This window comes from Oryzias latipes, chromosome 14 (assembly GCF_002234675.1).
Source record: "Oryzias latipes chromosome 14, ASM223467v1".
In the NCBI taxonomy this organism is placed as follows: Eukaryota; Metazoa; Chordata; class Actinopteri; order Beloniformes; family Adrianichthyidae; genus Oryzias; species Oryzias latipes.
Window position 1 is genome coordinate 1,412,932 of NC_019872.2, and position 24,314 is coordinate 1,437,245.

The 24,314-nt window shown below is 43.5% G+C and overlaps 1 protein-coding gene across 1 annotated transcript in view; it reads left to right on the plus strand.

Moving 5' to 3' along the window:
• The first annotated feature begins 3,034 nt into the window (after positions 1-3,034).
• esam (endothelial cell adhesion molecule) overlaps positions 3,035-24,314 on the plus strand; it is a 65,812-nt gene continuing 44,532 nt past the window's right edge. Inside the window, exons 1-3 of the mRNA XM_023962759.1 lie at positions 3,035-3,073; positions 4,035-4,073; positions 11,246-11,345. Of these exons, the coding sequence (XP_023818527.1) occupies positions 3,035-3,073; positions 4,035-4,073; positions 11,246-11,345 (178 nt within the window). The remainder of the gene's footprint in view (positions 3,074-4,034; positions 4,074-11,245; positions 11,346-24,314) is intronic.

A 24,314-nucleotide genomic window follows, 5' to 3' on the forward strand; every position in this document is an offset into this window, starting at 1 on the left:
TACTTTTATCAAAGTAATTAACTTAATCTTTTTATGACAGCCTTGAGCTGATGGCTGTCATAAAAGTTCACCGTTTTCTGTCCTGATCATAACGTAACACCACACTGCTCCGCTCCTTAGGACAGTCCTGAAAGCCTGAATGAGTGTGAAGCTCTGCTGAATGGGCACTATTTACAAACCCTGACAGTAAGACAAGAAGGAAGAAGCCCCTTTCTGGTTGAGCTCAAGCGTTTCATTAGAAATATCTTAAAGAATCTTGAGGAATGAACTATAGGATATTCTAGACTAAATTTATTTCAGTAACAAATTTATTTCACTTTCAAATTGCAATACTTGAGAATTTGTCATAACTTTCATTATTAAAACTGACTAATAGAGCACAGCAATTTTACTGCTGATGCACATAAAACACTGATACAAAAAGCTACTTATTGAGACCAAATATGTCATTCCCCAATTTGACCACAAGGTGGTGGTACACAGCCAGACCTGCTTTTACACGGTGACAGCTGTGGCAGAAATATGGGTGTCTATGAGCAAAAATCACAGGATTTCTCTTGGTGAGGCAGAAAACTGAATAACGAGTAATTCAATAAAATGATCAGAAAATGTCAGATTAGTGGGAGCAACAACTTGCACTGAGTCATTTTGGGTGTCACATTTGAAGCTTTAAAGTCACAGGTAAACACCAGAACAAATACACAGCAGGAACTTCAGATAAACGAGAAAACAAATGAAAATTCACACAAGACAAGATGAGTAAACACTTACAACATACAAGTGAAACCAATTTGATAAATGCACGAAAAGGGACTAAAACAGTGATCCAGCAGCTTTTATGCTTCTGTGGTTTGCTTACATTTTCATAAACACTATATTATTTTAAGAATAAAATGCAAGTCAGCATTGCTCACACACTGTTGATCCCTCTCATCTGCAGTCCAGAGTGGCTGGAGCGAATTCTGATCTGAAACTGCTGTTGAATGATAATTTCCAGAAAACCTTTGCAGTCTGCAAGAAACCCTCATCCATGTTACTGAGACAGTCATGCATCCACAATGCTTTCTTTGGTCTGCAGAGGAAAGAAACTCTTTTATTCACTATTGGCCCTTCTATTAGCAGCTACAAGCCAAAGGTTTTAACCCTTGTGCTGTCTTAGATGAGCCCCCCCCTTCCATTGACGTGTTCTCCCTACCATGACAACGGTGGATAAAGGTGGAAAGATTTCATGTAATCCATGGACACCAGTGAAGATCACAAATCATTGAAGAAAAAAGGTTCAGAGCACTGTCTAGTGGGTCTAGATGACCCCACTCCCAATGTTTAAGTGCCTAGGATAGCACAAGGGTTACAGAAATGTTAATTTTTTTAAATATCAAATCTTTCATTCATTCTGATGTTGTCTCTGAAATATTTGCATTACTATAGAAGAATGACGCAAACATTCTGTCATCTGAACTGTCGCTGTGGAGCAGAGGTGGAGGGAAAAACCTCTGATCAGAATGTTGGAGGTTTGGTTCCTTGACTGCTCATGAAGTGCCCTTGGGCAAAAGGCTGAACCCCACAATGCTCATGGTGCTTATAGGTTAGCGTCTTGCATGAATATGTGTGTGTGTGTGAGTGAATGGGACTGTGGCGGTAAAGCGCCGCTTTGGGTCTTAATCAAGGCAGAAAAAAGAAAAGTGCTAAGTCAGTATCTCATTAATCATAAAGCATTTTGTACTTACTGTATTTACATACATTTACAGAACTGTGATGGTCTCTTCATCATGAAAATCATTTTTATTAGTATCATTCCTATTACTATTATTATTACTATCTATATTATTCGTATTATTATTCATATTATTTATTATACGAAAATGAAGGAAATTGGAGTAAAAGAACACAATTGTCTGAAAATAGTCAAATACAAAGACTGGACTGAAAACAAGCAAAAAGGCTAACGTCCAAAAGGAATCATTGAAAAACCTTCAAATACTGATTAATTACAGAAACTAGAAGAAATTTTGCCTTAATGGAAGAAAAAGAGTCTTTAATGAGAACAAATTCTCAGTTCTGTGTGTGTTAAGGTGAACATAAGGAACTTTTGGTCAAACTACTTTGACTGGCCTCAAAAAGTAAACAGGAAAGACCAAGTTGTCATAATTTCATCAATAAAAACAGCCGTTCTTTGATGTGTTTCCACGTCTCTCTACATGTGCTGTCTTTGGGTTTGAATGTTCATTCAGATGTCCAAACAGCATGCAGCATTAAGCTGATTGTGGGTTCTTCTGATGGATGTGTCTGGCCTTTCCATCAGCTGATGACTGACAATGACTGCAGCAGGACCCCCCCCCCCAGCACAAGGGGGAAGAGGATGGTCAGGACGGACAGGTCTGGGAAACAGGTGAGGGCGGCAGGAGTTATGTTTGACTGTGGAAGAGGAAGCGCTCCTCTTCATAATGAGCAGAAGGACCTATCAGACGAGGAAGAACAGACACACAACAGCAACAGCAGCATCAAGTCGGACCTTCTTTTACCTCTGAGAGTTTTCTGGGAGGTTTTCAGGGCTGAGCTGCTTTAAGACAAAGACACTCGAGGGGAAAACAGGTGGTAACGACTGTCACTGATCCATGACCAAGCAAACAGAACATTTGGAGAACAAGAATATGTGCCGAGCTATGCTGCTCAAGAACATCTGCAGAGATTTCAATCCTCACCAAAAACAGGCAGCTTTTGGCACGTTTGCCTGAATTCTGCAGAATGTCAATGGAAGCCCAAACATGGCAGGAAATCCCACTGTGACCTTCTATTCCTGCTGAACTGGAACTTGTTTCTTTGAATTTAATCACACAATAACCTGTGTTCACCTCTTCTAATTGAGCAGTCCACCTGAATTAACCTCACCTTTGTTGCCGAGGTGACTGTCTGAGCTCCAATTTCAGTTCTTCATATTTTATGTAAGGGTTGGGGGGGGGGGGGGGGGGGCTCCCTGTGGGAATATATGTCAAACTGAGTCCTTTTGCTTCAGAGTCATAGCTCTTCATACATGATGGAACAGGAGCTGGAGAGGCTCAGAGCAGAAAGGACGGTGAAGCTGCTGCAGCTGCAGCACACAAAAACTCCTACAGTCTGCAGTGTTCAGTAAAGCCTTTTGAACCCTTTTCCATGAAACTCATTCAAATGAGTCTTATTTTGACAGGTTTTTGAAAAACCTTTACGGTTGTCTAGTTTGTCACCTTAACATGATATATAGACAGAGAAATCCTTCATAACTGTCAAACATAAAAGCTGATTTTCACATATCAAGAATAAATGAGGGATTAGAAAAAGGTCACAATGTAGACGTGAAGGGTTGATTCTCCGCTGCCAAGCTGGCGCCAACCTACCAACAGAGGCAAGATGGGGTTATTTGTTGCCCAAGGACACTTCAAAACATGAGAGGGCAAGGTGGGAATCGAACCTACAACCGTCCGATCAGACTTCCAAGAACTACCCCTTACCAATGCTGCTGTGGTGACCCTGAGGAAATCCAAGTATAAAAAAATAAGGGTGAAGGGAAAAATCGAGAAGGTTTTGGTTGATTTTAAGCATCAAGTCCCTGTTGGACTTCAGGTCTGTGACTGTCTGTCACTCTGCCAGAATATCGCATCATACTTTAGGAGGTGCTCAGATGTTTTATCTTCGTGCGGGACCGTGCGTGCGCCGATGTGAGACAGCGCACGCACGAGCCGGGGCAGAGGGTGGTGCGCTTCCTCCTCCCCGCGCCTCTGCCCCCTCCCCGTGAAGCAGACCCACGGGCGGATAACTTTGGAGTTGCACTCGCTGCCGGTGAGGATCCCGCGCGGACACACACGGACGGCGCTCCAGCTTCCGCTCGCTCCGCTCAGAGTCCGGGTCTCTCCGGGAGCCCCCACCTGACGCGCCCCCACCTGGCCCGGCCAGCGCGTCCGCGGCGCGCGCACGGCAGCAGCGGCGCAGACCTGAGCGCAGAGACCGCTGGATGAAGGACGGGAGCGCAGAGTGTGTCAGCATGGAGCTCTGCCGGAAAGTTGCGCTGCTCTCACTGCTGTGTCTTTGGGAGCTCTCAGGTTAGTCTGCGCGGGTTTGGTTCTGATCTCTTCGGTTTTTGAATGCTGAGTGCTGACAGAAACCCGGGTTGAGCCTTTGTTTGGGACGTACTGTATACCTGCCTGATCCTGACAGTTTCAGACCCGGAACATGAAAGATGTGATTCTGTCTGGAGAGTCAGTGTGCCAGAAGAAGGATGGATTTAAGGCTCAAACACCTGTTTGTCTTTCACTGGATTTGAAACAAGTGTGTTCCACATGATTATGTCTCCCAGGGAGGAATAATCCCTTCATAGCTGCTGCAACATTGGCTCAGTGGTCTTTCTCTGCAGCACCGTATTAAACTCCTACTTTCACTCATGTACAGTATCCTAAGTATCCTTCATCCTACTTTTGGCCTGCCTTGTCTTGTTTTCAGAAAGTGGGACACGGTGCAGCTGCAGGAGTGTCTGAAAGCACAGTCATGGTGTGAAGTCAGGATAAAATATATGATCTCATTTTAGAACATTTCACAAATGTCAGAGAGAATTTCACAAGAAAATAGAGACTTTCTTGAGAGTGTGTTAAATAGGTCACACAGGACGCAGCCACCAGAGGTCAAATGAAAGCTCTGCCTTTCTGGGATTTGGTGTCCTGCTTAGGAATTTAGCATCTTTCCTCGCGGCTGTCTTCACTTGCCTCTGACTTTTCTGTCAGCAGCTGTTATTAATGTTTCTACGTTCATGTATGAAACAGGCTCCCTGAAAAAGGCTGCCCCTCAGCTTTGGGGGGCCCTGTCTGCTTCAGGTGAGTGCTTGGTACCACCAGCAGGCGGGCCGATGACTCCCATGTGCTTAGTGAGGCATACAGGCAGGAGGGATCAGCTTCCCTGAATGTGTTCGGGACTGCTGTGCGAGTTTCTGACACTTGTTGCCAAAACACTCTAAAGGACTGACGCAAGCACCCTCCAGCTCTCCGGTTACTCCCTGCGGGTGGAGGAACAGTTCCATTTGACCGTCATGCCACAATGGCAGTTCAAAGGAGGATGGCAGTGATCCTCCAGCTGACGGTTCTGGGGTTCTGGAGCAGCGTGACCCCAGCTTTAGTCCTGAAAACAATGGAGATACTGCAGAAAGGTCCATGGTTTGGGTCACAGGGAGCTAGAAATGCAAACGTCTTCTTACAAACAACCAAAATAAATATTTGATAAAAGAAAACGTGAGAATCTCAGTGAGTTTTATCAGATGCAATCCGATTTAAAAACATCTGCTCTCTGCATGTGACTTTAGTTTTTAGTTACCAGAAGTTTATGTTTAGGGAAAACACAGGTGATCAGAGGAATGAACTGTATTCAGTTTGTTACAAGAAAGCAAGTTCTGGCTTTTACGCCTCTTTTTTTCAGGCTTCTTCACTGTTCTTGGTTCTCACAGCATTTGACTTTTTGAACAAGCCTCCTCCTGCACAGACTGATGCTTCCTATCTGCTGGTGTTCTGCAGGCTTTCTCCTGTGTCTCCAGCTCTTCCCACACAAGGAGAGGCAACAGACCCATCAGCAGCTAGAAGATTTAGGTTGTTTGACCTAATTTGGGACCTCATTAAAGTCATTCTTCATATTCAGCTTCTCCAACAGTGCTGTGCTTCTTAATCTGATTAACCCATTCAAAATGTGGCATTGCAGTTTTATGAAGGTCAGCCAATTTGATAATAGCTTCAAGACCCTTTGTGCCTGATTAGGTGATTTCTTCCATCTGTTTAAATGAGTTTGCCCTCCTGTCGTTCGTCCTGAAGTACATGAACACCTGAGTTTCCCTTTTTCTGTATCTTTTCATTCTGAAAGTCTGCAGTGATACTTTTCTTGTGAAGCCTTTGAACATGAGTTTTGACCTGCGTGGTTAATGGAGTTTGGTTGCAGGACTGTGGCCTGAACTAAGACCATTTGTCCAGTTTTCAGAAAGCCCTGATTTCCACCTTTTCCTCTGGAAAGCTCTTTGTGTGGCAGTGAACATGACAGAAAAACCAATCGCCATCCTTCCATCATCTATGAAAGCCGGTCTGATCTAGATTGAGCAGTGCTGTTTTGATCACAACCATGGGAAAATAAGCTCCCATCTCAGTCTCATCCTATGGATCTCCAGACACGACATCTTAGCCACCACTTTGAGGGTGTGGGGGTATGTGTGGGGGGGTAGCTTCTGCAGACACAGGCGGCCTGTCGGCGCCATATACCGGTAGCTCAGATTTGGTAGCTGCTGCAGTTTCACATGCTTTGAAAAGAAGTCTCAATTTCAGGGATACACTTTATCAAAATATAGTCAGAGTCTATCTTCCACAGACTGCTGAACAATCTCACGAGTGTGTTGGGCACGCCCTTGCTAAAGCCACCTCCTCACTTGTCTTCCAGGTAGGCAGTGGATAACCGTTACCCTCAGAAGGCTCTGAGCCTGGTGTTTTTTGGGTGGGGTAGGGTGAGGGGGTCTGTAATGTTTCTATTTTAGTGATGTGATCATGGGTCATGAAGCAGCATTAAAGCTTTGTTTAGTTTCCTGTTTCACACTCCATTGTTTCACTGACAATGCTGCATCCGACACAAATGGACCTCAAGACAATGAATGGAGTCACTGCCGCACTTTATCTGACATTTTTGGCCGTGCACTCATGATCTTTCCATAGAATAATTCCAAACGGATGTTGAACAAAGCTCTGAGCTCTGATTGGAGCAGTCTGTGCCTTTGGTTCTCATATTTTTGACCCACCAATTTTCATTTGAGGATTGAGATTGAGGGATTTATCAGTTCCAATGACAGAAACATACAAGTGTGTATTTTTTCCTGCCTGAGAGGCTGTTTGCTGTTCTATGGTCAATCTGTGCAAGAGCGCCAGTGCTTCATGTAATCCTACGTATTTACACCCGCTAGTTCTCATTACAAGGCCCAGGAAAACAGGAACCTCACAGAAGATTAGAGCAGGTTTAGGCTCTCAGTGATGGGAAAAGAGAGAGCTGTCACTCACTATATGACGCACATGATCTTGCAGAGACCATGAAAACCACTTGTCCTGACCTCCTGTGTCCTTTTACTACCGGTAGTTTTTCTCGTTTACTTTCTTATATTTGGTTTTTACGTCTTTATTTGTCTGCAGGTTGACAAAAAAATCACTTATTTATCAAAGTGACGAAATGTTAAAAAAAACTAAAAACAAAACAGGACAAAATCAGGACCCAAAAGAAATGAAGCCTAGAACAAAGTAGATGAGGAGCAAGCCAAGAGATGACAAGAGAAAGCATGAACTTACAGAAACCGAGGGTGGAACTGACCAAAGTACAGAAACTGCTGTGGAAGGTCGTATCCAAAGCCAAGTACGACCAAAACGAGTTCCAGAACTGAACTTACATAACGAAACAGTAACCAGTCTTAATTCAAAACCATTTATAGAACTATATAAAAAGAAGCCAAAGAAAACAGTTTTCCCAGTGTTGGTTTAACAAGAACAGTGAGGTCAACCTGTTAATTCCGGTGTGTTATCTGGCTTAAAGTCTTATTCTCAGGTTCATGCGGATTTGAAGTAAGTGATAACTTCTCTTTAAATGCCTTTGACCTCTAAAACTTGACCAGCCCAGCCGCCGGGTGTTTGCTTAGTTGCCCCACATTCAGTGACTTGCTCCTATTTTTAAGTTTTCACAAACATTCATATTTTTAGTCTCAAAGTGGGATGAACTGTGGGAAAGTTCTGTCTGACGTGTGACATGCTGCTTGGAGACATGCAGATCAGTCGTTGACATTTGGAAGGAGGAATTCGTTTGTACTGTCATAACAGACAACAGCAGTGCACGGCGTGTGCGGCGTGCACGGTGTGTGCACGGCGTGTGCAGGTGAGCGCAGACAGACCGGATGTCAGAGGTGTCATGCAGTGAAGCAGGGTGCTGTCAGCTTCTGGCTGTTCTATGTCCTCTCATCTCCACGCATGGACCCTGAAGGCAGGCTGCCTCGCTCAGGGGTCATGAGAAAAGGACTGGGCGACTTTCCCAACATGGCCCGAGGATTCTTAAAGGCGCAGACGACCAAACTACATCCCTTCATCTTTTTCCTCACTGCTCTTCCTGTCTATGCCCCTCCCCTTTGTTCAGTCTAAAATGAAGGCCACACCAGCCCATGAGGGGAGAGCAGAGCAGTTTATGGAGATGACACTTCTCATTAACTGGAGATCTGGGTGAATGCTCCCAACTAAACTCATTAGTGCGTTTGTGTTTGTCTGCCACGCAGTTGTTCTGAGCTGCTATTAGGTCTTCTTAATCCTCAGAGATTCAACTTCAGCCACAGACTCTAGGTAGAAAGGACCAGATGAAGGATACCAGGCAGGAAAGTTCCTTTCTGCAGACTGTGGGGACTTCTGTACGCCTGTCCCAGGCGTGCTGAGCTGCACACAGCGGCATAAGCCTCAAACCCTCCTAATTCACGGTTGACTGTAGCAAAGCTCTCTCAAACCTTTAATGGCACAACGGCTAATGACTGTTTACAGCAGGAGGAGCTGAAAGTGTCACGACATGCAGCTGAAGACGTGGAATATGTAGCCCAGAGAACCAATATCACAAAAAGACTAAAAGTAGCTGTCGGAACCAGAAGTTCATCAATCAAACACAGGATAAAACCTAAACCAGGGGTCTGCACCCTTTACCAGTAAAAGAGACCTTTGGGCTCATTCTCCACTGATCAAAACCTGCTTGAACTTAGTGTTTTGTAACCCTTGAAGAAAATGTAATACTACTTTGCATTCGTTACATCATGTTTTTACATAATAAACAGGAATTATATTTTCTTTATGGCATGAATGAAGACAGAAATATACAGAGAAATGAGCCTTTTCTCAAAATGTGATTGTTTTTTACTTTTCACAGAAGCTTGTAATTCTTTTCAAAATAAAAGTATAATGTACTCCTACTAAGGTTTTTAACAAGCACAAGGCATAGATGGCATTTTCTCCTGTTACTTCAGTCTTTCAGCCCTGCTGGCACAAACCGCCCACTGACGGTTGTCTTTTATTCATCTTTTGTCATTTTAGCTAATGGACACAATGTCAGCCTTTCAAAGGGCCATTACTGATTTTTACTTGAAACTAAAAGTTTGTGAAAGAGCTTGAGGAAGACCCCGAGAGGAAGACATCAACTGGGTGTTGAATGTAGAGAAAGCTTAATGGAGCGTCCTCAGTTGGGGTGGGGGTGGAGAAGATGCATTTTTCACCTCCGTTGCTCATGTGGCGCTCAGTCTCTGTTGGCCGTGTGAAACCTCACTCTCTGTATGAAGGAAAAGCAAAACACAGCCTTTAGTGGTAAAATAAATCTAGGAAAGTTATCAACTAATGAAGCAAATCAGAAAAATATTAAAGAAAGTTAAAACAAGAACAGAAAAAGTGATCACGGATGAACATATGAAACAGCTGTGTCAGCAAAATGAGAACCGGTGTCCAGATGAAGTGTTTAGAGTGTTTTGTCTGACCTTCATAGAATATGACTGTGAGACTGTGATAGAGTAGTATAATGCCTGATTCCAGAATAACTATGACACAAAGAAGAGCAACTGGAGGAGCTGAGACTTTCCGGTGTTCCTCAAACCCAACAGGCTCAAAGCCCTTAACTCACTTCATGTTCCATCTGCCTCTGACTGAAAGGACTGCTTTTTCTTCTCTTCTTGATGCCAATGAAGCAAAGACTGTTTCATTTCAAAGATGATATTCTCAGGAGGGCACAGAAAAGGTAGAATACAGCACAGTGTTTCAGAAAAAAGACAAAGGAAAACACCTTCCGCCTCTTACATGGAAACACTGCTGCTGACAGTTACCTAATGGGTCTCTGAAGGATCTTCTGAGGCGGTGCATTTCTTCACTCCCATGGGATGGACGTTAACAACTGAATGATAGGAGCTGTGATTGGCTGAATGCGGCGTCCCTCCACAGTTTTAAATGCCGCAAACAAAACAGAGCGGACAAATATTCTTTTGTCATGATCACCACAAGGAAAAAACAGGAGAGGTTAAAAAATCTGTGGACAGACGGGAATTAAGGGCAGGGGTTTAGACAGGACGGGCTGTGATGAATGATTCTGTGGGAATGTGTGGGAAAGATGTGGGGGAGGGGCCTGAAGCCTTAAGGATGCTGATATAATCCTGGTTTTCTTCATCAAATGTTTCTGCAGCTAATGAGCCTCTGAAAGGAATACCTGCTTTTTACTGCCAATGCTGCCTAACTTCTCCTCTTAGTCATTTTTAGTCTACCTAACGCAGGAGACGGAGTCTTCTGCCGTTTAGTCAGTTGAATAGAAACACATTTTGTGTCATAGTGTGCACGGCTTGCAGTTTCTGTGTAAAGAAACTGTAATGTTTTGGTCTTTTTAGTGCGGGTCAGAAGCATTGTGTCACTTTGTTATTGTCACAAGAGCAAAATCCCTACGCACAGAGGATGCTAGTTTGCAGAGGCAGTCTTCTTCAAACCCAGTTTCTGAATAACGCGGCTTCAGAGGAAAAGAATCTAGTTTGTTTTTTCCTTTTCAGATGCACTGATGAAAATTGTGTTTTTGGTGTTTTTAACATGTTCCTGTGGGATATATATAAAAGAATTTAAGATTAAAACTGCTTTTCTGAGTATCTCTTTATTCAAATCCCAGTGAGTCAGGAGAAAAGGAAAAACTGCTCTTGGGAAAAGCTTGTAGTTGTCAGGGAGAAAATACGCAGGGCAGGCCTCAAGCTCCCTGCTCTGCTCCATTCTGATCACTCACCATCCATCCTTGTTGTCCTGGTCTGAGCTGGAATCTCCACATCTCTTGGCCCTTGGGATGCATCATTAGTTCCATTGCAGCCATGACTGAAGTTTCTTCTTGTCAGGCTACATCCTCAGAGACTAAGCTCCAGAAGAAATACAGTTAACATTCAAAATCCTAATGAAGTGATGGCTTTAGTCATGAATAGAGGGATGCTGAGAGTGCTAAACAAGCTCTGTCAGTCAGTGAGTCTCAGCCCCTTCACTCTCCATAACATTGAGTCATATTCACTCACTTTACCCGTGTCTTTTTGGACATCACAGTTAGTTTGCTAACAGCATCAAGGAGGTCTACTTCTGTTAGTTTGCTTCTCATGAGCATCTTCAGGTTGCTTAATGTTGATTTATCAAGCTTCTCAGCCAATCTTTGAGTGAATCTGTGCAGAAACAGGTTTTTCATTTCCACACAGAAAGTTGGATCCTGCTGCAAATCCCCCTGTCTTGTTACTGAGCAGAAGCACGTCGCCTTTGTGCTGGCAGGTGTGTCACAAGAAACTGGGGCATGTTCAGGTAAATCATCTGCATCCAGCTTAAATGTGAATGCACAAAACTACTGCACCAGTCATCACTGGTGGCCAAAAAACAAGTCCTCTTTTCTGCTTAACAGGTGCATGAAGTGTGCTGTGATGCCTGGTGCGTGTGCAGTGCATTCCCAGCTCGTCTGTGATGCCTTCAGACGTGCTGTGCAGGACATGGAACACCCAGAGTTACAGTCAAACACGCGTGTAGTTCACGGAGCAGAGTGCACAGCACGCTGCATGCTCACCCAAATGCTCAGTTTGCAGAGCTTCAGGTCTCAGAAGTAGAGTTTGGATGAGCCCACAAAGCTGAAAACAGACAAGAGACTGCTCTGCAGCATTTAGTCTCACAGCCTGTTTCACTGAAAGCAGCTTTGCATCAGCTGAGCTACACAAATGCCAGATTTAGTGATTTGATCCATCATCATTCCTCCTAATTCTTGCTTTCAACTAACATCCTTACTCACGTGCTGCAGCACCACTGCTACATTACCTCAAAGCCTAATAAGGTCCATCAATCCTACATATATCAGGTAGTCAGTCAGAAGAATCCTCCTAGATGGAGTCATTTCTCTGAAATGATCAGAAAGTTGTTACTCCAGGAGCAGAAAAGGCCATTGCAGGACATTGGGGTTGGGGGTGTCAGTGTTGTCATCCAGGCAGAATGGGTGAAGGGGCTCTGTTGGTCTGTGCCCTTTCTTGGTGTTCTCCTGCAGCTACATCTGCAGTTATCATACTTTTTATTTATTAAAATCGTTGTGAATGATTAGCTGAGGAAAAAAATGCCTTTGAAAAAGCTCTCAGTTGTGACGTAGAAAATACACTGAGTTTGTGAAATTCTTCCTGCTCCGCTCCGTTCTGATGCACCCACCTGCAGACACATAGCATGAACGTCTTTGTTTTCCTGGTCTGAGCTGGAATCTGGATCTAAACTGTACGGCTGGAATATTGTTGCACGGCTACTGTTTAGTTGGGGTGGTGAGGGGCTGTAAACTAACAGGAGAGCATGAAAACAGAGGGATGAGGGAGTGGCTTACTATACACCAACAGTTCTGCCCACAACTCTGAGGTGGATTTCTGATGAACTCCTGCTGCTCTGCAGAAACTATGTCCTGAGAAACAACACAGGTTTTGGGATTTTGGCTAAAAAATGTCTTAATCATAGTCAAAGACCACTGGGAATACTTTAAAAGTAGATGCAAAGATGATTAGAGTGGGACTTTAAATAGATTTAAATAGAGATTTCAAATAGAATGGAATAATTTTGTAATGAAGGTAGGTGAGCAAAGGCAGATAATCTCAGATGTTCAGAGGACAGACGTTCTGGTAATTTTAGAAGCTCCACTCAATCCTTCTGTTCTTCTGTCCCCTGTGGACACAACTGGACTTTTCATTTTCACAAGAAAAATGCAGAAGACAAACCTGATCCAAGTTATTTTCTTTTTGTTTAAGACTTCCTGGTCTGGGCAGAAACAGTTACAAAAATAAAAACATTTGATTAAAGGGCGTTCGTCCTGCGAAATAAACGTTCATTCGTTCATTCATTCATCTTCTTCAGTTTTATCCCTTTCTGGGTCACGGGGCTGCTGGAGCCTATCCCGGCCACTTATGGGTGAAGGCAGGGGGACACCCTGGACAGGTCGCCAGTCTGTCGCAGGGTGAAATAAACATTATGAGCTTTTTAGTGTCTTATACTGTTCATTCCTCACAAAAAACAACCCCAAAGTGGTATTTTGATCCATCCATGCATCTTTGATCGTTCTTCTAAAAACCTGCTCCCTGATTACCAGCTCCTATTGGGATGTCACAAAGTGAGGAACCGCCCCTTCCAGGAAGAGTCTGTGCTGTCAGCTCCACCCCCAGGCTAACACACACCCACTTTCTCCGTGGAGCTAGCGGTGATCAACAAAAACGCTTCAGTTTTATATACACCACATGCACATCCACCTTACAAAAGTTTGGATGTTGTTTGTTTTCGTGGTTGAAAGACAGACACACTGCTGAGGCCGACTCTAGGATGATGTCATAAAATGGGCGGCACCCACAGAGATCAAGTCGTCTTACTTCCGGGTGGGAAAATGAGCTGCAAAAAATCCTTTATTAGCTAGCGTGTCAAAGGTCATATATGATCCCATTTATGGCTGCGTTTTCTCTGGAAGGCTGGAGAAAAGCATGATGACAGGCCCTTAAACATCATGGAGTCTGCCTCTCTTGCTATGCCTGTGGACTTCTTTCCTTTTCAACTTGTTGTCCGCCCCCCACCCCTGTCCTCCTTGTCTCCTGGGGGCTGCAGCTCCATCTCATCAGCATCAGTGCCTTGGCCCCAGGGTGTTTGCTTTTCTTGGCTTGTGGGTGTGAGTGCTTTGGTCATTCCAACTCTTCACTCACATTTGGTATTTATTCAGCTTTACTGCATTATTCCAGTTTATCACCTTCCATCTCCCCCTAATCCTCATCTCCCTTCGTTGTCCCTCTCCTCCCCGGGTAGCATATATGCAATTATGAGCTTTTATCTTTTTTTTTTGGTCACATGTAACCACAGTCTGGAGAGAGCACAGTTGACGTCATTATCACTGCTAATGGCTCAGAGTTGCAGCCTTTCTGCACAGCCTTTTCTCATCCCTGTTATCATACACAGTATAATTGAGGAGCTATTAAAAATGTGCCCTGTATCATTACCCTGGCCCCCCTCAAAGAAAGCCTCCACATTTAAGCATGCAGCTGATAATCTGTTTTTCCTCCTGCAGTGAGCTTTCATCACTTGTGTCCAGAGCACAAGCAGAATGACTCTGTTCACGTGCACGCTCCTCCGCTATCATTTGACAGTTTGTTCCAGCAGCTTCAGCACGCGTCTTTTTGCAGAAGGGTTCATGTAGAATCATCTCGGCGCTCCGACCACATGCCCTCCGGGGTCACGGCGGTGCACATGCGAGGAGAGAAGCAGCAGTCATTGTGCTGCACACAACTGGAATGAATGAATAATGAAACAGCTTTGTGTGGCAGGTACCCTCCTGACAAACCTGGGAAATAAAATCCAGGAATATTTTACACATCATCGGAATAATCTGATTAATAATTGACTGTTGGAGGACCGGACCAGCTGCTCCTGCGTGTCCAAAAGCATGCGGCTCCACATGAAAGACTTCTTCCCTTTCTGTGTTTAGACGCCCTTTTGGACTCCTTTCCTAGCTTTTCTCCAAAAGTCAGCATCTCATTAGTTTTTTCATTAATTATTTAACAAATGGATTATTTTTCCTTGGTTTATGTTTTAATATTAATAGGCTTTATCTAAATTTTGAATTGAAGTTTGTGTTTAAATGTTCCGTTTCTAGGTGTTCTGTTTTGTGATCCACCTTGTTAGTCTAGACTACACTTGGAGGTGTCAGAAGTCTAGAAAATCACTACAGTTGTGTATTTCTGAGGCTGATTGAGTCTGAGACATTTCCCTGATATGTGAGACACTGTAGTCCAGCATTTTTAGGCATTTGGTAATGCATCTGCATGGTGACACCTGACATCATAATGATTTGTGGAAACTGCAGATACACATGTTCTTGCTGCTAAAATGACAGAGGACGCTGTTTGATCTGTCACAAGTTCCTCTCCTCACAGCAGATTTCCTCTCAGCTGTGATTCACTGAGCGTCTGTGAGCCCTGGACAGTTTACTTTATGTCCCCTCCTGTAAAGATCAGACCTATATGAAGACAGTACTATCCGGGGCAAATAAGGTACTTGGTCTGTGAAACTCTGTGAAACGAGTTGACTGCTGCCCTTTTCCTGATTGTTTTCCTGACAGAAACCTCTGCTCTTCTGCCCTTCATGGTTCTGCTCTGCACTCTGCTGCTGCTGCACTGGCAGTCAGTCCTGCAGAGGCACAGAGTCTCCATAATCTCCTCCGCTCATGTGCTTGAAGAGGTGGAAATCTCTCAAACGAATGTTAAACAGGATCTATCAGGATTAAGTTTGAGGCTGTCTGGCTTATTGCTGACTGTGTTTCCCTTTTAAAATCGTAGACGTGCCCATCGCACGCGCCACAGAGACTCCTCCGAAGTCACGTGCTTCTGGGCTTTTTTTTCCTTTAGAGTGCCAGCTCACGGAAAGCTTTCAGCTGAGGATCATCATTGATGTTTGGAGCATTCATTAGTGACTGGTCATTACGTTCACTGATTTCCTGAGGCCAGCCATCCATAAGAAGCCATTAACCACAAACACTGGGAGTAATTAGGCAGCGCTCTGACTTTCTGTGCAGATATTTTCTCTCAAATAGTCATGTGTGTGAATAACTGTAAGAAGTCTTGGTGATTTAAATTAGGCTGGCCTTGCTGTGCATCATCTGTTTTACTAAAATAGTTTGATTCCATTTGCGGGTTATAGGCTGCTCAGTAGAAAAAGGTAGATGAGGGTAGAAGTCAATGACATGTCAGTGGATCAGCCTGCTAAATGTGTTTGTGAGGACTCACACACAAAAGCCTAATTTTCTGTCACATGGGATGAAGATCCTCATTTAGATGCAACACATTTTTTTAATATTCAGCAGTCGACATTCTCCTGCTCACACGGCGCCCCTGCCAGACCCCTATGGCAGAAGCTTGTGTGGTATTCCCAGCCCCTCCATCACCCTCTCACTCATTTTAACTCGCAGCTTCCTGGAGGACAAAAGCTCCTCATCGGACTTGTAACATCTCTCCAGAGACAGTTCCCAGACCTGATGGTCTTCCTCTGCTGTTCTGATCATCAGGAGAAATCAAAAGCTGCACACATGCAGAGTCCAGCAGGAGCATCAGAGTCTGTCTCCTCTGCCCCTCCTGACACCACATGTCAGTGTGCCAGACATCACACCGCCAAGCGCAGTAGAAAGCGTGGGAGCTCCGCCCATCCACAGAAACCTGATGTTTATGTCTTTTAACTCATCACCGTGACAAAAATAGACTCAAGCTGTCAAATGCCAGATGCTGTTTTTCCTCTTCCTCTGGTTCGGCTCATCTTTTCATGACTCAGTGGCCTCTGTGGGGTTTTTGATCATGCATCCAGGTTCATCGCCCCGACTGTGATCCCATCTTTCTGCACATCACTGAAGCTGATATGCCTGCATGTCAGGGCAGTTTATGAAACAAAGTGAGAACAAAAGTCACCTGCTTAAAAATCCACTCCGATGAAAAAGGCCTTTTGGTGTTTGTCAGATGTTCTTGTAGCATTTTTCTGATGGAGGATATAAATGAAGAAAATTTAGCTAAGAAATTAATTTCTGAGTGTTTCTATTCATCGTAAATCAGGAGCAGACGGAAAAATGCCATTAAAAAAAGAAATGCCATATTGTGACGTAGAAAAATATGTTGGCCAGGCCATAAGCTCACTGCTCCGTTCCATTCTGAAGCATTTCAGGTTCAAGGAGAAACAAATCCTTCTTCTCTTGTCTTTGTTCTTAAATCTAGTCTTAGTCTTAAACTTTCCGTTTTTGCGCATGTCATCTTTTTACTTAAATTATTTTTAGAAAATAATTATATTTAGTCTCCAGTCAATTTTAAAGACACACTAACATTTTATATTTTTGATTTTTTATGTGCTGAAAAGGAGATTTTCCGCTTGTGACCAATTTGTTTTTTCGCTCGGCCAGCTCCACAACATGTAATCTTTGCCAAAACCGCTGAGTTAACCCTTGTGCTATCTTGGATGACCCCTCCTTCCACTGACGTGTTCTCCCTACCATGACAAAGGTGGATAAAGGTGGAAAGATTTCATGTAATCCATGGACACCAGTGAAGATCACAAATCATTGAAGAAAAAAGGTTCCCGACCCCTTAGGGGTTATAGAACTTGGGGAATTTTTTTGACAGTTTTAACAGTTTTATTTGTTTTATTTAAAGTTATTTATTTCTTCTTTTTTGTTTTTTGTTTCAGAAAGAGGTAGAAACCAGAGCACCTGGAGAAAACCCTGTTTAGAATCCAGTGTCAGGCATTAAGGGGAGCGGGGGGGTTACTTCCCACAAAACTGTTGCCTGACCTCGAGAAAAATACAATGATGCTGTCACTAAAATAATGTAATTGGAAAAAAATAGAAAAGGAAAAAAAATTGAATAGAAGATACATATTTACAAGGTACACATTTAGAATAGAAAAAGATAAAAAGCCACACCAGTCAACTAATAATTAAATGTTTAACTCTTTAACACTACACAGAGTTTTAGCTACAGTTTTGACATCCTTTGGATGATCAGAACTCCATCTCCAGTGTCAAAGACTAGCTTGGTGTGTGTTTGAGGGGGTGTTGCAGAAATGAGGCTTTCCCTCCAGAGCTGTGGTCGGGGGTCCACTTAGTATAACCCTTGTGCTATCTTAGATGACCCCACCCTTACATGGACGTGTTCTCCCTACCATGACAAAGGTGGATAAAGGTGGAAAGATTTCATGTAATCCATGGACACCAGTGAAGATCACAAATCATTGAAGAAAAAAGGTTCCCGACCCCTGGTCTAGTGGGTCTAGATGACCCAACTCCCAATGTTAAAGTGCTTAGGATAGCACAAGGGTTACAGACGTCACTTGACCAATGTAGAAGCCATGTGACCATGTAAGACAACAGGCTTTCTTGGTGAAGAAACCTTCATTTTTCCTAAGATTCCAGGAAGTGTAACCCCCCCCCTTTCTGGATCACCCAGCCGGTCCTTCTCGACGAATCGGACCGGACCAGGTGACTTCAGGCTGCTTGGTGAGGAAGACAGCCTTGGCTTAGAATAAAAACCAAACTTTATCATCACATATGTCAAATCTTTGCCCTCAGTTTGAATCCTCTCTGGGGATCCATCCTCCACTCATCACCAAAACATCTTTTCACACAGAACACACACTTAGTGCCTCCACACACACACAGTACAATTCTTGTTTCAATACTTTATTTTATATTATTTTGTTTTGTTTTTTTATTAAACTTCTAGTTTCTCAGTTGAAAGCTTGTGTCTAATGTATTGCATATGTGGATTGCTTTTCAATAATTGATGATGAGCACGGAAAGCAGCAGTTGCAACTGCAAATCAGAGGAGAGCAGCCAAAGTAAAGTCACAGTTAGCCTTACTGAGTACAAAAAAGAAGAAACAGAGAACCAGCGGTTGGACTAGGAAAAGACGAGTCAGAAAAAGGCATTAAAGGCTTTGTTTAGACTTTTGTTGGGTGGAGGGGAGATGTGGGTGGAGAAGGAGGGGAGAAACCAGAGGGGACTACAAATAGTGAGTGTGACAGATAGAGCCAGATAGCAAGCTGGAGATGTGGCTGTTTAATTGAGTCATTGAGGATTAGAGGAGGATTATGTGAAAATAGCAACACAGCAGCAAATTAGCCTGGTAGCTTTAAATGTGAGGAGTGGACAAAGCCAGAGAACTTGACCAGACAGCAACAACAAGGTCACCCAGTGTCAGAAAAAAGAGGCTTCAGTCCCTGCAGGACTATGATCACAACATCACATCTTGTGCTCTTTTGCTGACAATGTCTTTCAATGCCTTTGAGATTCCCATTCTTTCTTTGAAAATGATTAGCTAGGAAAAATACAAATCAATGTCCAACCATTTTTTTCCAGCCGTGGCTGGCGATGTAAACATACTTCCGGTGGCTCACCTAACCCACGTCTGTGCGCTGCAACTCGAGTCTCGCGACTCCCACTACTGAGAGCTATGGGATAATATCATGGGACAAATGAATCCACCATGTCAAAATGCGCTCCTACGCTCAATTTATGGCATGAAATTATATTGAAGCTTTGGAGAGCTGGCTCACGGGTCACAACTCACGGATGTGGGTCGCGGACCAAGAGACGTGAGTCAGGTGAGCCACCAGAAGCTGTTGTCGGAGCTGTTTACAGCACTTAGTGTCTCTCATTTTCTGTGTGATCGGCCATTTCATTGGAACTGAGGCAGAATTTACCTAATAAAGTGATTTTCACATGAGAATAACTTACAGCCCAAAGAAAACGCTGCACTTTCTCACCTTGTTCTTGGCCGTTCATTATTATTTTAATCCACTTTATATCCGCCGTTTTTTTTTCTATTAGAGCCTCTAAAAAGTCAAAGTCGTCCCCCCACTGCCTCCCTGAATTTGACCTGCAGATTTCGGCCAATCAGATCAACCAGAAAGGTTATCGCCCCCCCAAGTGACAAACACCCTGAACACTGCTCCCAAATCGAGCAAGTGTGCAGTTAGGATGGCAACCGTGCAGTCATAAAATGCAGGGTCACTCTGTAAGCATTGTGTTTGGGCAGTTGTAAGGTTTGCTCACTCAGTTCATGAATGCATTCGTTCAATTAATGGGAGCCATGAAACGTCATAGTCTACAACCTTGAGGTTTCGTAGGGACTCAATGAGGTTTTGCTTTAGTGTTAGGCTTTGGTAACACTTTAGAAAGAGTAAACTTTCACTTTGATAATGTCTCAATTTATTGTTCTTTCTATGTGTGAATTGCTCTTAGTCTGGCCCATCCCTTGACATCAATAGACCCAGTCAGGAGCTGTTAAATGGGGAATTTGTTGGGCATGCAAACCCCTCCACCGCAATAAGGTGGCAAATCAAGGAGGGGGCATTTTTTTGATTGTTTTATTGCTTTCTAATATTACTTTTGTGAATTAGGGGTTATAGAACTTGGGGAATTTTTTTGACAGTTTTAACAGTTTTATTTGTTTTATTTAAAGTTATTTATTTCTTCTTTTTTGTTTTTTGTTTCAGAAAGAGGTAGAAACCAGAGCACCTGGAGAAAACCCTGTTTAGAATCCAGTGTCAGGCATTAAGGGGAGCGGGGGGGTTACTTCCCACAAAACTGTTGCCTGACCTCGAGAAAAATACAATGATGCTGTCACTAAAATAATGTAATTGGAAAAAAATAGAAAAGGAAAAAAAATTGAATAGAAGATACATATTTACAAGGTACACATTTAGAATAGAAAAAGATAAAAAGCCACACCAGTCAACTAATAATTAAATGTTTAACTCTTTAACACTACACAGAGTTTTAGCTACAGTTTTGACATCCTTTGGATGATCAGAACTCCATCTCCAGTGTCAAAGACTAGCTTGGTGTGTGTTTGAGGGGGTGTTGCAGAAATGAGGCTTTCCCTCCAGAGCTGTGGTCGGGGGTCCACTTAGTATAACCCTTGTGCTATCTTAGATGACCCCACACTCACATTGAGGTGTTCTCCCTACCATGACAAAGGTGGATAAAGGTGGAAAGATTTCATGTAATCCATGGACACCAGTGAAGATCACAAATCATTGAAGAAAAAAGGTTCAGAGCACTGTCTAGTGGGTCTAGATGACCCAAATCCCAATGGTAAAGTGCCTAGGTTAGCACAAGGGATAATATAAATTTAAAGTAATTATATACATAAATATCATTCGCATATATATATATATATATAAACCAGGGTTCAATTTCCCGGGGCAGAATGAACAATCAATGGCAATGGAAATCGGGCGCAATTAAAATCACCCAGTGAGGGTGCTTGGGCAAGACCCTTAACACTACTGCCTACCTCACAACATGAGAGACAAGGAACCACATGCGTCAGGTGCTGGGGGACCAGAGCATCCTGATGGAAAGTGGGCTACTGGAACAAGACGGAAATGGACTAGATGTGAGAACAAGGTTCTGTTAGGATGCTGCTACTACTCAAGTCTTCCCATTCATTCCACAGAGAATGTGGAATGAATGAATGGATGCTTCGAAACCCTCAATCAAGGCCAATGTCCAAAAAACCGGTAGCCCAATGCTCCTATCACAACTTGAGATTGAAGCAGTACAATACAATTGCAATACCACGGGAGAGCCAGAACAGCAGGTCAGAGAGGAGGTTATACCACACTACTGCCCTGAGCTTGGGCAACTGACCTGAAAGACAAGATCATGTCTAGAATGACCACTAGGCAACCCCGAAACCACCTAGACCGGTTAAGTGATGTACCACCTGGAAGTCTTCTGGAAACAGCGAATGAAGCATTAAGGGCAATTCCTTCCACAACAATCATAGAAATCAATGAATGTTTTTACACTTCAGCAGCAGTGATACTTGAGATGCTTGGCATGGAAGAAAACAATACCCATCATGGAAGCAAGCAATGCCAAAATCAAGGCAACTCGGAAGGATGTGAGTAAGCTGACAGAGTTTCAAAGAGGTACAATGGGAAAGCAAGTACCTAAGAGATACAGCCAGATGCCCATACCTGGAGCACTGGAGACTGCCAAACAAAGGCTCTTAGTCTTGAGCAGCCACCTAAAGAAGTACACAGTAGACAGATAAACAGGCTGTTCGCAACTCAGCCTGCGAAAGTGTACACTCATTGGCAGGGTCAAAACAACCGATCAAACCCACCAAAGCTGGAAACTGAACAGTACTGGAAAAGTATATGGGAGAAAGAGACAGCACATAACAGCAATGCCCAGTGGCTGGTCTCTCTGAGAAAAGAACATAGCAACCTCCCTGAACAGAATCCAGTATCCATCACAGTGGCAAACATCCAAGAAAGAGTCTCAGGTATGGACAGCATGGGGCACTGACATGATACATGCCTACTGGCTAAAGAAACTCACTGCACTCCACGAGTGCCTGGCAGCACAAATTAACCAGCTGCTAAGAGATGGGACTCACCCCGAATGGCTAACTGAAGGGCGAGCGATCCTGATCCAGAAGGATCCCTCAAAGGATGCAGTCCCATCCAACTACAGGCCAATAACCTGTCTCTCCACAACATGGAAGCTCATGTCAGGCATCATTGCAACCAAGATAAATAGGCACATGGATCAATTCATGAGCAACACACAGAAGGGCATTGGTAGAGACTCCAGAGGAGCCAAACACCAACTCCTGGTTGACAGAACAGTCGCTCAAGACTGCAGGTCACGACACACCAACCTGTGCACAGCCTGGATTGATTACAAGAAAGCCTATGACTCAATGCCACACACATGGATCACTGAATGCTTGGAGCTGTACAACATCAACAGGACTCTAAGAGCCTTCATAGGAAACTCAATGAAGCTGTGGAAACTACCCTTGAAGCCAATGGGAAGCCACTTGCACAAGTGTCCATCAAATGTGGGATATACCAAGGTGATGCTCTGTCCCCACTGCTGTTCTGCATAGGTCTGAACCCCCTCAGCCAAATAATCAACAATACTGGCTATGGATACCGACTCAGAAATGGGGCCAACATCAGTCACCTCCTCTACATGGATGACATCAAGCTATATCCTACGATGTAGCGTGACAGTGACTCCCTGATCCACACCAAGTCGAGCGTAATTACGCTAACTCATATCCGTTCTTTTGGAACCGACATACCCAGAGTTAGCAAGTTCAGACGGACTTCAGCCAGAGTTCAGGGTTAAAGTCAGGGTACTTTAAACATGCAATCTGTAATACCCCCCAGTTGTTAAAGGCTTTAGAAGCAGGTTATCTGTCTCTTAGATCCATCCAAAGGAGCAGACTATCTCCAAATCCACTCGTGCTAAACTCCAGCAGCTAATTTATTTAACGGACACGTGAGGCATGTAAAGGGAAGGAAAAGCTTCAGGAAGAACCCTTCATGGACTTTAGAAATGGTTGCTCAAATGTGGAAGGAGTCGTTGGCCTTCATGACCTAATGGTGAGTCTGTGGTAAAAGTAGTTCCAGGTTCAGAATGCAGCTTCAGATACTTGTGTGCTGAGGAGCGTTTGTTTTAAACTGCGGTGGCTTTACTTGTTTCTAAATTGTTTAAAATACACCATAAGTTTAAAATTGCTACATTTGTTTTTTGCAACTTCTTGTTTTTTTAATTTATGTAAGAAAACGATTCAAAACTAGCAAAAAACAGGAATCCCAGCCAGAAAGCAGGGTGCAGCAGGTTTACTTAAATATATGAGCTTGGATAAATATTGAACTCCCAGGCTTACATCTTCTAACCGCTGTGGTTAAGCCGCTACATCAGGCCTTCTTTCATTAGGATGTGTTTATCTAACAACCAAAGCCACTCTAGCGGCCCTCAGGGCAAACTGGGCAGATCAAGTGCCAAAAGTTTGCTTCTGAGGTTGCAGAGCGATATCACCAGTGCCACCACCCTATGTGTGATCAAAGCAGCAGGTCCCAGCGGAGCAGAACTGATGATAGATGATTGTTATCTCCAAAAGAAGAAGCTCAAAGGGTAAAACCACTGGACCGTGAATTCATGTGGGGACAGTGATGTCCCAGAGAGTCCAGAGTGCCTGGTTCAGTGAAAGGTAGAGTGTGCTGCATAATGCATGGTGGTTGTTATTTTCATCACATGATGCTGTTAGGCTTCATTGTGGTTCCTGCTCTGTCAGCACAAATTGCAGCACATTCACTGATTGCTGTTGTGGTGTTTACTTTAACCACTATTTGAGTTAGTGGTCTCAGCTGGTTCCATTAGGCCATCCTGGCTCCACAGCACTGTGGGGCATCTTCTTGTTTCATTTTTTTGCTTTCAGAAGGAAGTAGGACAAAAAGCTGGTTCTGCTTTGCAGTAGATGCATTATTTTCCTCTGTAAATAACAGGCCAGCTCACAGGTAAAACAAATGGCAGACAGAAGCGAGCATATGTACACACAGACCCCCTTTAGGACTGCAGGCTGCTGAGGGCTCTTGATGCCATGTGGCCTCACTATTTTCAGGACAGGTCCACTGTGACCCAACACAGTCTAGACATTAACAGTATATTCCAACTTCAAATCCTGTCTGTGTTTTATTAGGTATTTCCAATGCAATATTTGTCAATGCAAAAAAAGAGGCAAAAGATAAAATAACAACATTGAAGTAAATGAAGAATTGTGGATCGAAGCAAAGCTCATTTACATAACGTTTAGACATTTTTATGTTTTTATAAAACATAAAAACACTTTCAGATGTATTTTTTAACAAATGCAACTAATATGAATAATTATTATTAATATTAGGTAATATATGATCTTATATTATTATTGTATATGGATT